Genomic DNA, 16,430 nt, shown 5'->3' on the forward strand with positions numbered 1-16,430 from the left:
GTACCATCTATGCACAAAGGCACAGGCAGCAGAACAGTGGAGAGGCGAGGAAAAAAGTAAAGGGACAAAGGGAACATCGGAGCGAATCAATAAGCAGAAGAATTATGAATTAGGGGAGAGAAAAGAATAGCCACGGAAGCGACCAGGACGAGCACCAAGCATCGGCTCCTGGAGACAGACACAAAGGGGCGAAAACTGTGAAATGAGAAGTTGGAGGTCAAGGAAATTGGCGTAAAATCCACGGATGTTCCATTGAAGAAAAGACATCAGCAAAGAGAGAGGAGAGCAACAGAGAGCAAAGAAGAAAAAAAGGTGAAGAAGGAACACAGCACGCTAAAAAGCGCAGAGTCAGCGAAGTCTGGGTTAGGGGGCATGGGTAAACTGAGTAAAGAAGGAGGGAAAGAAGCGGGAGGATGGACCAGAGGTGGACGAGCAGGGTCTGGAGGAGAAGGAAGGGGAGGAGGGGGGGGGGCAGAAAGAGGGGAGCACACCTCAGCAGGGGCAGTAATCGAGATGGAACCGAGGGCTAAAGAAACCCCCACAGTAGGAACAGGGGCTCCACCACTGAAGCGGGAGGGGAAGGAAGGATAGAATCAGAGATAGGGGGGTGAAGAAGGAAGCAAAGCTTTCTTACTAACAGGGGAGGGGGAAGGAGAGGAGACAGGTTTCCGCTTCCGACTCAAAGATACAGGCGTCCAAGCAGCAATGTACTGGGCAACAGACTCCAGTGTCTCGATAGGAGAAGAACGAGAGCGAACAACACAACAATCAGGAGAGCGATGGACGTCGGCCCGCACAGTCAGGCGGCGTGGAGAGCCAAGAGACTGAGGAGAAGGACGGGAAGGAGGACTAGAGGGAGAGGAAATAGAAGACACAGGAGACGTGACAGACTGGGTAGAAAGAAGGGAAGCCCTAGACAGAGAACCAGGAGGGGAACCCTTCGGAACAGAACGGAGGAAACAGGGGAGGTGGTGGTGGGCGTGTCCAGGTCTAAGGCTCGGAAACGGTTGCGAGACTGAGGAAGGCAGGAAGGACGAGGAGAGGAAGAGCGCACCACGTGAGCATAGGAGACACCAGCGAAAGAGGGAAGACGATGAACTTGGCGCCAAGCCTCAGGAAAAGACAAACGGTCCCGGTGCTTCAAGTTGAGGACAGCCGCCTCAAGTTTGTAACGAATACACGCACGGGAAAAGGTAGGGTGGGCCTGGGGAGAAGTGCACTCCAACTTAGAGTGACCCTCGCTTCCACACAGGGGACAGAGAGAGACGGGACTAGAGCATTTGAGGGTACCAAGCCAAAACTTCCAGCACTTACTGCAGAGCCGAGGAGATGGCATATACTCCTGAACGGAGTACCTGGCACCAGCAAGAATGACAGAGGGCAGAAGGATCCTACCATCAAAGGTAACCTTCACAGCCCGAAGGGGCAGACGGCGATGACCTTGAGGGGGGACGAGTAAATGTATCCACGTGGAGGACAGAATGACCCTGGGCCTCGAGGATATGCTCGATATCCTCGTGGCAGTCCTGAGATCCCTAACACCGGTCGCAACATGGTGCGGGAGGAGAACAGTGCCAACACTGGCATTCAATCGAGCATTCTTTGAGATCCGAACGGGTTTCGCCAAGGCAGGATAAGGCGGCCAAACGAGTGGCTGCATCCTGAGAAGGAGTAGCAACGACATGGGTACCAAGACGAGTGGGGTTGAAGGTGACAGAGGCATCCACGGAATCGACAAGATGCATATGAAGGGAAAAATCGTCAGGAGTTGAATCCAAAGGTTGGAGGTCAAAGTACTTAGTCCATGTAGCAGGACCAAACAAAGCATGGAACGAAGTAGGATGGGAAGGGAGCATACGAGAGCGGCCGTGGCGGGTACGGCGATGAAAACCCGTAGAGACGGGTCGAAAGGTCCAGTAGTCACAAGAAGAGACAGAGCCGTGCAAGGGGACGAGACTGTCACCACAGCGGGCTCGGGGCTCGACCCAACCACAGAGGAGGGAGGGGAGCAGCGAGGAAGAGTCTGGTCTGGGCTTAAACCAGGCCCTGTAGCAGAGGTTACAGAACCCAGTCTTCCAGGATGGTCCGACTCAGGGGCCTGGTTGCCCACCCCATGAGCCTGGGTAAGAATAGGCAAGTCGTCATCCATACAGGAAACCAATATATAAGGGATGAGACCTGGAACCAAGGGATACCACCTACCAGGGCAGCCAGGAAGGCCGAGCACGGGCCAGTGCAGGAAGGGTGTGTCGTCCCCAGCGGTGCTCCCCCTTTTCAACAGGGAGTCCTACTACTTCGTTCATTCTCCCACACTGGTGCTAAGACCCCAGCCCCCCTATCGCCCCAGCCTGGACACCCAACCATCCACTCAGGGCGGCCTCTCACAGGCAACCCCTCCAGCAGGTGGTCCGATGGCTCACAAGGCCCCTACATGGTGCCCTTCAGCACGTACACCACCCAAAGAGGGGGCACAGGAAACCCACACCGGTCCCAGGGAGGTGTACGTGAGCCCCTCACCAAGGCAAGGCGGCACCACGGAGGGGTCTACGGGTGTGAGAGTATGCCTCCTCAAACACCCGGGCGTCAAAACAAAAAGAAGGTCGAAAGAATAATCAAAACAGGCAAAAGGTTGGCGGGAAATGACAATTAGAAAGAAGAGGGGTGGAGAAAAACGAAACATAATGAAAGGTCGCCAGGCAGAATTCGAAAGGACAGCAGCAAGAGCATAAGGCCACAGAAGGACAGAGGACTGTCCCACAGAGCATCACATTCAGCAGCCGCCCACCAAGCCCCCTCACGGCAACAACAGGCCAGACAGGAAGGGGCGAGGTTGGGATAGGATGCCTGTGTATACATACTCTATTTAGGCTTGTACCGAGGTTTTCCCTTCCCCACCCAAGGTCAAACTAACTTTCCCAAGGATGCAACCCCACAACAGTTACCCAACGCCCAGGTACCTATTTGCTGCTAAGTGAACAGAGGCATTAGGTGAAAGGAAATGTGCCAAACCATTTCTTCCCCCCCCCCCACCTCCCCCCTCTAGGAATTGAACCAAAGATCCCCAATTGAAAGAGAGATATGAAGATCATAATTTATATCAAGCCACCTTGCTGTAAATGAGATTAATAAGGTAAATAATATTCGGTCAAGTGAACTTAAATTTCAAAAGGCTTTATGGAAAGAGAGTTCCCTTTTATGCATAATTTACATTATAGGTTATACAAACAATTTATATATTCCCTCCCTCCCTTTTAAGACAAAACACCAGCCTTCTTTAACATATTGCCCTCAAATTGGACGTGTTTAAACACTTGGGTATTCATCAATAATCATAAAATGGGAATTAATTTTGCCTTACCACTAAAAAGATTGGATTTATCAGACTATAACAACTTAATCATATACCTTCCAGCTACTAAAACATTCATATATATGCTGATAAGTATCAGCAATAAATACTAGTTACACATCATATATATTCCAGTTTACAGGTTCATCATTGTTTCGCCAAATTTCAAGCACCTATAAATGTAATCATTTCTCTACACACAAAAGACAGACAATTAAAGGTACCTCTCAGAATGTTTGGTAATATGTTTATTTGTGATGTGTGTCTATGTATATATTAACACGTTGTACTGAATGGGGTGAGAATAGCTTGAGCTACCTCATCCCTGTGTGTGTATTTTACCTCAAACTTATTTCAATTTAAATTAAAGGTATCCTAAACCAATTTGAAAATACTGTAATACTAATGTTGGCACATTTTGCCAACATTGCCTTAAGCCTTTAATAATAGCCAAAATAACCTTTAATCCAGCAGACTCACTATCACAGATCCGTGGACTATACATTTACCTCAACAAGCACTTCTTAGTGATGCCAACCCAAAACCAAATTTTTTTTTATAAATTTTACCAACATTTAAAAAGATTTGTTCCTATTGATTCCTAATATTAATACAGTACATTGTATATTTAAAATTAAGACACTTGACAGTACTGTACAGTGAATTTAAAATGATATTCCTGTATATCAAACTGAAAATGAAAATTTGTAATTTTATTTATATATATAATTTATTTATTTATTTTACACAACCTAATTAATCCCCTAGTTTCTATGTTTACTAATTATGGTAGTAGTGCAACTGAAAAATTAGACAAGTACCTTTTTGACCCATATTATTCATTGTCAACTTTCACAACCACATCACAAGATGTAGTTTTCCTCATTAATATTGCACATTAAGATCTATAAAATACTATACAGCTTCATGATGTGCAGTTAACATTACTAAAAAATTTGTAAATAATTAACTCATTGTTTTCACCTTGTTCAAATTAACTAAACTACAGTATTAAAAAATATAGTAATATATGCTTGTAAAAAACTACCCAATCCCATTCAGTTTGTGAAATCAATCACAGCCTTTAATATCATTTTTACAAATAAATATCACTTTCAGAAAGCAATGATTATTAATGGCAATTATATTTTAATAATACTTGTAAATGAGTTAACCAGCATTAGCAGTTGCTGCTGCCGCAGCATTACGCTGAGCCTGGACAAATTCTGGATAATCAATAAAGCCATCTTTATTCTTATCATCTTGAAGCAGAATTGGGTCAATCATATTTACCAACTCATCATCAGTAAAGAGTTTTGGCTCAGGTGGAGCGTGGCCAGACTTCCCAGCATCATGGTTAGCTGCATCATGCCAATGGAAGAGAGATTTTATGAGTTCTTGTCCATCAAGCTTATTATTATTATCAGCATCGTGCATTTTGAAGTAATGGAACTGCAATTCCTGTTCCGACATTCCAGATGTGTCTATAGGAACCTCAAGATGATCCTTCAAATGGTCACGTTCCTGGCTCAAGTTCGGGTTGTGTAGGACTCTCTGGTTGTTATGAGGCTGATGGGCCACTCCACCCTGCTGTGGCTGTGGAAAATATTCATTTTGTTAGCAACACCAGGAAAAGCAGCACTGAAATGACAACCAAAGCAAGCCAAAGTAGCATCAAGAGAAGTACTGTACAGCATATTAGACAAAAATAATGCTAGCAAAACCAAATTGTCTGAAGAACCATTAAATTTTGATATAATGCCTGGTGAACTCTAAATTTAAATATGTATCCTATGTAAAAATATACAAAGAATAATTTAGAATGAAAATGTCAAATAAACTATCAACTTATTGTAATGTTTGAATCTTTAGAGCACTTTAATCCCTAAGCTGCTCTGGGCTATTTGACCTTTATCATCATCATCTTGAAGCAGAATTGGGTCAATCATTTACCAACTCATCATCAATAAATTGTTTTGGCTCAGGTGAAGCATGGCCAGACTTCCCAGCATCATGGTTAGCACAGGCGCAAAAAAAAAAAAAAAAAAAAAAAAAAAAAAAAAATTAAAAACCTGGTGTTCCCTGGTCATGGGAAAAATAAAAAAAAATCATAAATGGCATATTTTGGCCACAGTAAGGCGGGGAAGTTTGACAAAAGAGAGGCGCTCACTCGGCAAGCGTCGGGGAAGTTCTGCTCCGCCACAGCTGTCAGGCGGGAGTTGCCACAGATATAATTATCTAATTATTTCAATGTGTGATTTTTTTCTTTTTTTTTTCTGTAATATTACTCAATAGTGTGTAGTGTGATATATTTATATAATAAAGTGTGTGAATCATCGCTGTACTCAAAATTATGGTGTGCATATTACCGATTCAATTACAGTATTTTTCATAAAACAGACAAATACTTTGTCGGTTATTACATTATATACACAAGTTATATACGAGTATTTGCACGTTTTGTTCACCATAACGAATCACCAAGTTAATATTGCGAGTCAAAAACCAACGAGCAGTGGCCACCACATCTACCAGCCAGCCTTTCGCTGTCACTCCCTCCCTCAATGACTCCTCACTCGCCCACATCCTCCTCCCACCTTACTGTTTTTGCTTTTATTCACTATATACAGACATTATATACAAGTATCTACACGTTCTGTTCACCATAACTGTTCATCTAAGCTGGTATAAAGCACAAAAAGCATAGGCCACCCTTACACAGCAAGACAAAAGTCAGGAAGATACCACCTCCCTCACCAAAATGGCTTCTCCCAAAACTCCTTTTGCTGTTATTACACTATATGTACACGTTATATATAAGCATCTACATTTGTGTTCACCACAGTGAACCACTAATCTTGTATGGTGACGGCAGACAGTAACAGGTGGCCACACAACTAATGCTCCCTCCCACCCTCAGTGGTTCAAGGCCAGACGCACTAACATTCCTCCTTCCAGTATACCGTTTATGGTGTTATTACCCTATATACACACATTACATATAAGTATCTACATTTGTGTTCATCATAACGAACCACTAAGTTGGTATGCTGAGTGGCAGTGGCAGCCAGTGGCAGTGGCAGCCAGCCACTGGCTGCCACTCCCTCCCTCACCTGACTTGCCAACATTCTCCTCCCACCATACTGTTTTTGCTTTTATTCACTATATACAGACATTACATATAAGTATCTGCATGTTTTGTTCACCATTGCGAACCACTAAACTGGTATAGCGAGTCCAGACAGTAAAAGATGGTCACACAGTCAGCAGACAATGCTACCTCCCTCCTCACCAAGATTACTCCTCCCACTACAGCACTAATTATCACCACAAAACTGCTATTATCAGAATCCTGGTTATTTTTATCAGTCAAGGGTCTTCTGTAATACTATCATCGCTAATAGCACGTACAAATATATTTCAACATTTTTAGGCGATGCTGTGATCACAAGCTGAACAGCAATGCTGGAGCTCATGCTGCATGCGCCAGTCTTGGTTGCTCACTCAGTATTGAGGCCCTCACACCCGGGAATGTTGCCCATGATTAAAAAAAAAAAAAAAGGCGTCTGCTTACTAAAGCCCTGATGAAGGCGAGGTGAACCCCCATGTATCTGCGGGCCGTTTAAATCTTGCGTAGTACTCCAACATCATATGATGTGTTACGCAGTTTAAGGGTTAATAAATTCTTGGAGAGCAAAGTAGAAAAACAAAAAGGTACTTTTGGAATTCAAGACTAGCCAAATATAGATAAACATTAATTATTTTGTCTATTTAGAGGTTATAAAAATTTGTATAAACTTTCATCCTTCGGCAACCAACTTTTCATTTTAACAAGACTAAGCTCAAAATCCAATTATACTTTGAGTAACAAAAGCAGCTTTCAGACATAACTAAAAATTAACAAGCAAATTTGAAATGGAAAAAACTGTGCTTCAAAATACTGCCTGGTACTGCTGTTGTGGAGGTGGAGGGGGTTGTTGAGGTGGGGGTTGATATTGTTGTTGCACTGGCTGCTGGAACTGTTGCTGCTGCTGCTGCTGATATTGTGGCTGCTGATACTGCTGTTGCTGTTGTTGGGGTGGGACACCTGGGGCTTGCCGGTACTGCTGCGGCGACACACCAACATTACCCTGAAAACACACACACATTATGCACAGTACTTGTACTCCCTCACTCTCCCCTTCCCCCTCTCTATCCAAGTTCAAGTACATTTATTGAGGTTTTATTATAAGCCAGGTTTTATTATAAACCTGTTTAAAATTATTGTTTTACTGCCAGGTTTTATTATAAACCTGGCAGGTAGACCAGCATCGCTAAGTTCAGGCTCCCGCACAAGCCCTTGAGCAACCGCTGGGTGACCCGGGAGTCCCTCAGAAACAGGCACAAGCGGGACCGCACCTGAAGGAGAGACTCTGGAGGGAGAGACAAGGAAGCGGTTCGAGAGTCCCACACAAGACCAAGCCAGGTCCGAACCCGAGAGGTAACCAGATGGGACTTCCGCCAGTTGACCAGGAACCTGAACCCGGCAAGCTGGGAAAAAAACAAATCTCTATTGAGTGGACACGCAGACCGACTGGGAGCCCAAACCAGCCAGTCGTCGAGGTAGGCCAATACCCGAACTCTTAAGAGACGCAGACAGGCCACAACCTCCTAAATAAGGCGTGTAAACACGTGAGAAGCCAAGTTCAACATGAACGGGAGACAAGGAAAGCAGTAACCATGACGCCCCAAAACAAAAACAAGCCAGTCCCCGAACCTCAGATGAATAGGGACATGCCAATACACGTCCTCGAGGTCCAGGGACACCAAGCGTCTCGCCCCAACAGGCAGGAAACCAACTTGAGGGACGTCGTCGTTTCGACCACACCCAAGCGCACCCACTCCGAGACGACCTGACAGCGCGCAGGAGAAGAGGCCTGTCCTGCCAACCCCGAACCCCCCGAAGGAGGAGGGGGCCACCCAGCTCCACCGCAGGTTTTGGGAAACGACCCAAAACACCCGCAAATCGTGAGACCAGGCGCGAGCGAACGAGCTAGCCCCATCCACTCGTCAATGGGGCAAACCGCGAAAGGGCCAATGCCCCTTACAAGAACCCGACCTGCGCACAGAGCTATCACTGCGCCGACCAGACACAGACAGCTCCAAACGCGGCGCCGGACCCGAACCTGGCACCTGCGGCCCACCTCAACGAGCAGAACCCAGAACCCTGGCACAATCCCGACGGGAGGAACACCCATGGAACCCTCGAAGAACCAAGAAGTTGGACATTGGACGACAGTTAGAAGCTGCTGCCTGCAGAAACTGCTCCACCGCAGAGTCCGCAAACAGCAAGGGACAAAAGGGTGATGACAATCTAAGAGCCAGGGCCCAAGCAGATTTCAAGGAGGAAGCGAGCACCACCTGCCGACACGTGAAATGCACAGAGAAAACCGTGACACGGCATCCAGCAGGATCGGCACAAACAACTTCAGAAGCGCAATCGACACACAAGCAGCCGAGACCAATGCACCAGACCCAGGAACAGCCCCAAGCACCTTAACTTCCTCTGTAGGGTGATCGAAGTCCCCCCCCCCCCCGTATACAGAGCTAAAATTCCTTGAAACGTTGTAAAATGAAGCTATACGTCTCATCCTCAAGGCTCCAAAGTGCACGCGAATACTTAATATGAGAGCAGAGTTAAAATAACCTACCATAAGCAGGAGAATTTGGTCTATTAGCACAGTTTTCGGCGTGAAGGCATTGAGTAGATCTCGGCAACACGTGAAATTTTAAGGTAACCAACTTCAAAATATTAAATATTTACCCAACTCAATGATTAATCAAACAATTAATTCATGGAATTACTGGGATCTATCAGTTTATTTTGTAATTGCATCCAAGATAGTGTACACCCTACATTATTAAAACAGTTAACACTGAAAAGCATCACATAGTACCCAGGTTATGGGTAACGATGTTTATCAGTGCTATACCGACGGTTCTGTAAAAAGTGGAAGATGTACCGGATGTGCATGCAGTATATTTAAACAATCTTCTCTCGTAAATGCAGCAATGAAGTGCATCAATGATTGGGCAAGTACAACTCAAACCATACATGCAGCCATATACCTTGCCACTGAATTTTTAAGACAAAGGCAGTAGACTTATACTGTGACTCGCAAAATTCGCTCTTAGCATTTAACGCACATAGAAGTAACACCTAAAAAATAGCCAGTGATATACAAATACAGTGGTACCTCGGCTTATGAGCGCCCCTGGTTACGAGTTTTTCAGGCTGCGAGCAGGATTTGCTCAGAAAATTTGTATCGTGATACGAGGGTTGTCTCAGGATATGACCTAGCACATGGTGGAACGGAGATCACCACTCGGTTTACCAGTGCCTCGCAGCCAGTGACTATCCTGCCTGAATTCTTCATAAGAATTTACCACTAATTTTCAGAGTTTTTGCTATTTGAGCATAAAATTTGTTATACGTAATATACATCGCAATGGGTACCAAGAAAGCTGGTGGTAAAGTTCAAGGCAAGAAATCGCACGTGAGGATGACAATAGAGGAAAAGCAGGAGATCATTCGGAAGCATGAAAATGGTGCACGTGTTGTTGAACTTTGTAGGCAGTACAACAAATCCACGTCAACGATATGCACTATACTTGCCAAGAAAAAGGACATTATAAGAGCTAAAATGGCAAAAGGTATACCAACAATCACGAAACAAAGACCATAAATACTTGAGGATGTGGAAAAGTTGTTATTTATTTGGATACACGGCAAAGAGTTAAAGGGTGATAGTGTTTCAGAGGCCATCATTTGTGAGAAAGCCATGGTATTGCACGAAGATCTTGTAAAGAAAACCCCTGGAACGAGTGCATATACGAAAGACTAAGGCAAGCAGGGGATGGTTCGAGAAATTTAGAAAAAGAAGTGGTATTCATAGAGTTGTGAGGCATGGGGGAGGCTGCCAGCTCAGACAAACCAGCGGCTGAAAGATTTATTGAAGAATTTAAAGAGTTTACAGAGGCTGAGGGATACCTACCGCAACAAGTGTTTAATTGTGACGAAACAGGACTGTTCTGGAAAAGATTGCCCAAGAGGACTTACATTACCGAGGAAAAATCATTGCCCGGACACAAGCCTATGAAAGATAGGTTTACGCTTGTGCTGTGTTCAAATGCAAGTGGCAATTTGAAAATTAAACCCTTGCTAGTGTATCATTCTGAAAATCTAAGGGTTTTCAAACGGTATAAAGTGCAGAGAAACCAAATGTGTGTGATGTGGAGGGCTAATAATAAGGCATGGGTGACTAGGATTTTTTTTTTTTTTTTGAGTGGGTGAATGAAGTGGTGTGCCCTGCCATAGAAAAATATCTGCAGGAGAAAAATTTGCCACTCAAGGCCCTGTTTCTCGACAATGCTCCTGCTCATCCTCCAAGCTTAGAAGATGAATTGTTGCAGATACAGTAAATTTCTCACAGTAAAGTTCCTTCCTCCTAACACCACTCCTCTAATTCAACCTATGGACCAGAAAATCCTAGCAAATTTTAAGAAACTTTATGAAAGGGCACTTTTCCGAAAATGTTTTGAAGTGACTGAAGCCACAAAACACCCTCAAATAGTTCTGGAAACACCATTTTAACATTTGTAGTGCTTTAAAACTCGTTGACAAAGCCTGGCAAGAAGTGACTCAAAGAATCCTGATCTCTGGCTGGAGAAAATTGTGGCCTGAATGTGTGACAGAACTAGACTTTGAGGGGTTTGAGCCTGTAAATGATGTGCCTATTGTTGAGGAAATTGTTACTCTGGGCCAGCAAATGGGCATGAAATTGGATGGTGCTGATGTGGGGAGTTGGTGGAAGAACACAGCGAAGAACTGACCACCGAAGAACTCCAAGCCCTTCAAAAGGAACAGCAAAAAGACACGGCTGAGGATGTTTCTCCAGTGGAGGAGGATGAGGCTTCAGTGAATGTCCCTTCTGCAACCATTAAGAAGTGGTGTCAGATGTGGGAAGAAATGCAAACTTTTATTGAAACGACTCATCCAGAGAAAGCTGTAGTAGGCCGTTGCATTAATCTTTTCAATGGCAATGTGATGCCTCACTATAGACACATCTTGCGAAGAAGGTAAAAAAAATCTTCCATGGACAGATTTGTTGCGAGAAAATCTAGCAGTGAGCCACAACCAGGACCAAGTGGTATGCAGGCAAAACGTGCCAGAAAATGCACCCCAGAGGTCCTCGCTGCCTGATGTTATAACGGAAGGGGACTCCCAAACAGTAAGACCTCTCCTCCTCCCCCTTCCTCACCATCTTTCATATGCCAACAGCAGTCATCAGCAAGGGCAAGTAATAACTAACAGTTTTGTAGTGTAGATTTCGATGAATTAGGTATAAAATTTAGTTAGAAGTGAGGTTTTTGGGTAGTCAGGAACGGATTAATTCATTTCCCATTATTTCTTATGGGGAAATTAGTTTCGGTTTACGAGACGTCTCCAGGAACAGATTAAACTCTTAAACCGAGGTACCCCTGTAAATGTTTTAGCTGCTAAAGAAAACAGATTTGAAATTAAATTCCTTTGGATACCATCACATGTTGGCATCTCAAGGCATGACACTGTTGATATGCTTGCAAAGACAGCCTGTAGAAAACCCAGTAATAGAAATAGATACGGGCATTTCATTAGCAGTGACGAAGAGAACACAATCAAATATCTAATGAAAATTTCACTGACCTAACAAATTCACAAAGGCCTGAAAGTTGCAGCATTAAACATTATGATAAATATCGTGAGACATTTATATATGGAACTAATAGGCTAAGAACTCGGCAATGTGATGTTATAATGGCCAGAATACGTCTGGGATGTTGATGTATCTGGCAGCTCTCTCAAAACCCAAATGCCGAATACACCATGTGTCAACTTTTTGAAAGATAAAACATGCATTCCCTTGAACATTATATTGTAGAATTTCCCATTTTGACCGACTTTTGTCCAACTGGTCTGAGGTATGCTGAACTCTAAATACTATATGAATACTGCAATAATTGACATGTTGAACTTGTTCCCAAGATCGACTACATAATACACCTGTTATACAGTGTATGTAAACTACCTATAACATGAGTTTGTAAAAAGCATCTTAATCACCTTCCGTGGTCAAGTGTTTAATAACACTAGTTTCTATAGAAGCAATCTTACCCTCTCAAAGTAGGAGCAACATAGATGTATATATGTATGTGTATGTGAATATATGTATGTGTGTGTATTTGTATACAGGATATGTGGAAGCTGGTCAGAACTGCATTTCAACTTTTTAAGTTTACAAAGCATTGTAAAAAGACGCGATGTAAAAAGACACCTCGAACACTTTATGTAGGGCAGACGTAAATCTGTATTTATGTTTATAGGTTAGATTAGCATTTCAAAAGCATACCATCACTTTGTGGTTGATTTTTCAATAAATCACTAAATTATATGTTTAACAGATCTCTAACCCCTGTACATGGAGGACAGAAGAAAATTTATCTATTCTGGTTAGCATTGTATATGTGTGGCCACATTTGTGGCAAGAAAAAAAAAAATAAGTGCAGATAAAGTGAGAGTATATTTACATTTATTTAATATATTTATTGTATTTGTGAGTGTATTTTTGTGGTCTGGAACAGATTAATTTAATTTACATTATTCCTCAAGGGAAAAAATTATTCGGTACTCGAAAAGATTGGCACTAACGGTCTTCTGGAACCAACTAAGCAAATGTTGAGGTTTCACAGTACAGTACTGTAATTAAGATGATTCCTCTTGGCAATAATACAGTGCCGACACATGAAATGGCACAGACAAATATTTTGTGCAGCATACCAAGGACAACAGAATTTGCATTACAGATGAACAAGTCAACTTTACCGAACAATGTATCTTCCCTTGTGTGTGCTTTATGAAGTATGAAAATTGGACCAATGTTATTTGCAAGGCAACTATAAACTAAAAAAGGAGCTTTTTGTGTTAATCAGTTCTTCAAAGAAAACACAATTCTGTTTGACATGCTTGTACAACTGATTGAGTACCGTCAAGGAATGGTGATCTTTATTTTGTTGCTCTTTTTAAAGTCAATATAAAGCTAATATCTTCATTTATTGCATTATTCATCACCATAATGCAATGAATGGTGAAGATTTTGTTAGACAATTTATTGCAACCAGATGGAGTGATGCAAAATGTAGTAATTTATTGCAAAACACTATCTGGTTGTAATAAAATATCTTTATGACTACCTGCATAATTCATTGCACTCTCATTACTGCAGGTAATAAATAATATACCCCATTCGCTTAATAATCAATTCTGGAAGCTGTGTGTTGACAATACTCAAAATTTTAAATATTTACCATTTCATACTGAAGTTGTCTTTTGCTTGACTGTCAAAAGGCAACTATTTAAGAGGATTTTGCAAACGTTGTCACCAATACATTTCTGAAAACACAGAGGCTTTTCCTAGCGATAATTGAAGAAAGATTACGTCCAATTATCAGACTTGCGTGCCAAGTTAAGCAATACAAATATGTAGTTGCATGGAAATGAGATCAATACTTATTAAGGCTAAGTTGCTTATGTCTATTTCAAAATTTAAGATGTTCAAGAGCAATACGGGCTACCATGAGCTGTACCAATTTTCTAGCTTATTGAAACTAGAAAAAAGTGGGATGCACGACAACGATTTATGCAAGTGTAATCATTTGGACACACCGGGCAGGAGGAGCCCCACACGCCAGGCTGCCCCCGGGACACACCGGGCAGGAGCAGCCCCACACGCCAGGCTGCCCCCGGGACACACCGGGCAGGAGGAGCCCCACACGCCAGGCTGCCCCCGGGACACACCGGGCAGGAGGAGCCCCACACGCCAGGCTGCCCCCGGGACACACCGGGCAGGAGGAGCCCCACACGCCAGGCTGCCCCCGGGACACACCGGGCAGGAGGAGCCCCACACGCCAGGCTGCCCCCGGGACACACCGGGCAGGAGCAGCCCCACACGCCAGGCTGCCCCGGGACACACCGGGCAGGAGCAGCCCCACACGCCAGGCTGCTCCCGGGACACACCGGGCAGGAGCAGCCCCACACGCCAGGCTGCTCCCGGGACACACCGGGCAGGAGCAGCCCCACACGCCAGGCTGCCCCCGGGACACACCGGGCAGGAGGAGCCCCACACGCCAGGCTGCCCCCGGGACACACCGGGCAGGAGGAGCCCCACACGCCAGGCTGCCCCCGGGACACACCGGGCAGGAGGAGCCCCACACGCCAGGCTGCCCCCGGGACACACCGGGCAGCAGCAGCCCCACACGCCAGGCTGCCCCCGGGACACACCGGGCAGGAGGAGCCCCACACGCCAGGCTGCCCCCGGGACACACCGGGCAGGAGGAGCCCCACACGCCAGGCTGCCCCCGGGACACACCGGGCAGGAGGAGCCCCACACGCCAGGCTGCCCCCGGGACACACCGGGCAGGAGGAGCCCCACACGCCAGGCTGCCCCCGGGACACACCGGGCAGGAGCAGCCCCACACGCCAGGCTGCCCCCGGGACACACCGGGCAGGAGCAGCCCCACACGCCAGGCTGCCCCCGGGACACACCGGGCAGGAGCAGCCCCACACGCCAGGCTGCCCCCGGGACACACCGGGCAGGAGGAGCCCCACACGCCAGGCTGCCCCCGGGACACACCGGGCAGGAGGAGCCCCACACGCCAGGCTGCCCCCGGGACACACCGGGCAGGAGGAGCCCCACACGCCAGGCTGCCCCCGGGACACACCGGGCAGGAGCAGCCCCACACGCCAGGCTGCCCCCGGGACACACCGGGCAGGAGCAGCCCCACACACCAGGCTGCCCCCCGGGACACACCAGGCAGGAGGAGCCCCACACACCAGGCTGCCCCCCGGGACACACCAGGCAGGAGGAGCCCCACACGCCAGGCTGCCCCCCGGGACACACCGGGCAGGAGGAGCCCCACACGCCAGGCTGCCCCCCGGGACACACCGGGCAGGAGGAGCCCCACACACCAGGCTGCCCCCCGGGACACACCGGGCAGGAGCAGCCCCACACGCCAGGCTGCCCCCCGGGACACACCGGGCAGGAGGAGCCCCACACGCCAGGCTGCCCCCCGGGACACACCGGGCAGGAGGAGCCCCACACGCCAGGCTGCCCCCCGGGACACACCGGGCAGGAGGAGCCCCACACGCCAGGCTGCCCCCCGGGACACACCGGGCAGGAGGAGCCCCACACGCCAGGCTGCCCCCCGGGACACACCGGGCAGGAGGAGCCCCACACGCCAGGCTACAATATGTATTCAGATGATCCAAAATGGGGAGAAAATAGCAAGTTTTCAAGTACAAGTTGTTGAGTGACCTGAGGCTGAGCGGCAGGCTGGGGCGATGCAGGTGGCCGTGCCTGCTGCTGGACAGGACCTCCTTGCTGGTACTGCTGCTGGGGCACTCCCGGGGCCACCCTCTGCTGCGCTGCCGTCAGCACCGCCATGCACACCACCACCACGCTGCCTGCCACACTCAACATGGCCAGGTGTGTCACAGGTGTGAGAGACAGGTGTGAGACTCTTCAACAACGTCCCACCGTCACGACGGCCCAGTTGACACTACCAGTGACGTGTACCATCACAACATCCAACATATGCTCTTATCATTTCATATTTACACTCCTCTCTCCCCACTTTACATCACGTGAATAATTAATTTTATTGTTTGATAAAATAGCAAGTTGGCTAAACCCGAGAGGATATTTAAAAATATTAATATCAGCTTCTCTTGTTGAACCCCCTCACCCCCCCCCCACCCCACCCCACCCCGAGCCAGACTACCTGTTTATTTACCTGGTGGGCCACTTAAACTAGAGGGGAGGGGGGGGGTAGAAATAGCCTAAGCTACTCTATCCCTTTGAAATGTATTTCTTTCTTGTCTCAATAAACATACTTGAACTTACATTAGTAACCTCGACGAGGACAGGAAGCCGGAGGCTTGTCGAAGGTCTCCCCACTTGCCTTGATGATCTTTTTCAGCTGTACTTTAAAAGTTAGCAGAGTTTTG

General features: G+C 46.4%; 1 protein-coding gene across 2 annotated transcripts; it reads right to left on the reverse strand.

Annotated features, from left to right (window-relative positions):
* Nucleotides 1-3,150: 3,150 nt before the first annotated feature.
* Nucleotides 3,151-15,997, reverse strand: LOC123753956 (lymphotoxin beta receptor inhibitor-like). Of its 2 annotated transcripts, none has more exons than XM_045735976.2 (3): nt 15,739-15,997; nt 7,294-7,479; nt 3,151-4,945 (listed from the first exon to the last, which is right to left on the reverse strand). In XM_045735976.2, exons 1-3 carry the CDS (start codon nt 15,901-15,903, stop codon nt 4,520-4,522), a joined length of 777 nt encoding a protein of 258 aa, XP_045591932.2. In that variant the 5' UTR covers nt 15,904-15,997; the 3' UTR covers nt 3,151-4,519. The 2 variants fall into 2 exon arrangements, with proteins under 2 accessions (XP_045591932.2, XP_045591931.2); XM_045735975.2 differs by having other exon boundaries at nt 7,291-7,479; nt 15,739-15,996.
* Nucleotides 15,998-16,430: the final 433 nt, after the last annotated feature.

Source organism: Procambarus clarkii, chromosome 6, assembly GCF_040958095.1.
Source record: "Procambarus clarkii isolate CNS0578487 chromosome 6, FALCON_Pclarkii_2.0, whole genome shotgun sequence".
In the NCBI taxonomy this organism is placed as follows: domain Eukaryota; kingdom Metazoa; phylum Arthropoda; class Malacostraca; order Decapoda; family Cambaridae; genus Procambarus; species Procambarus clarkii.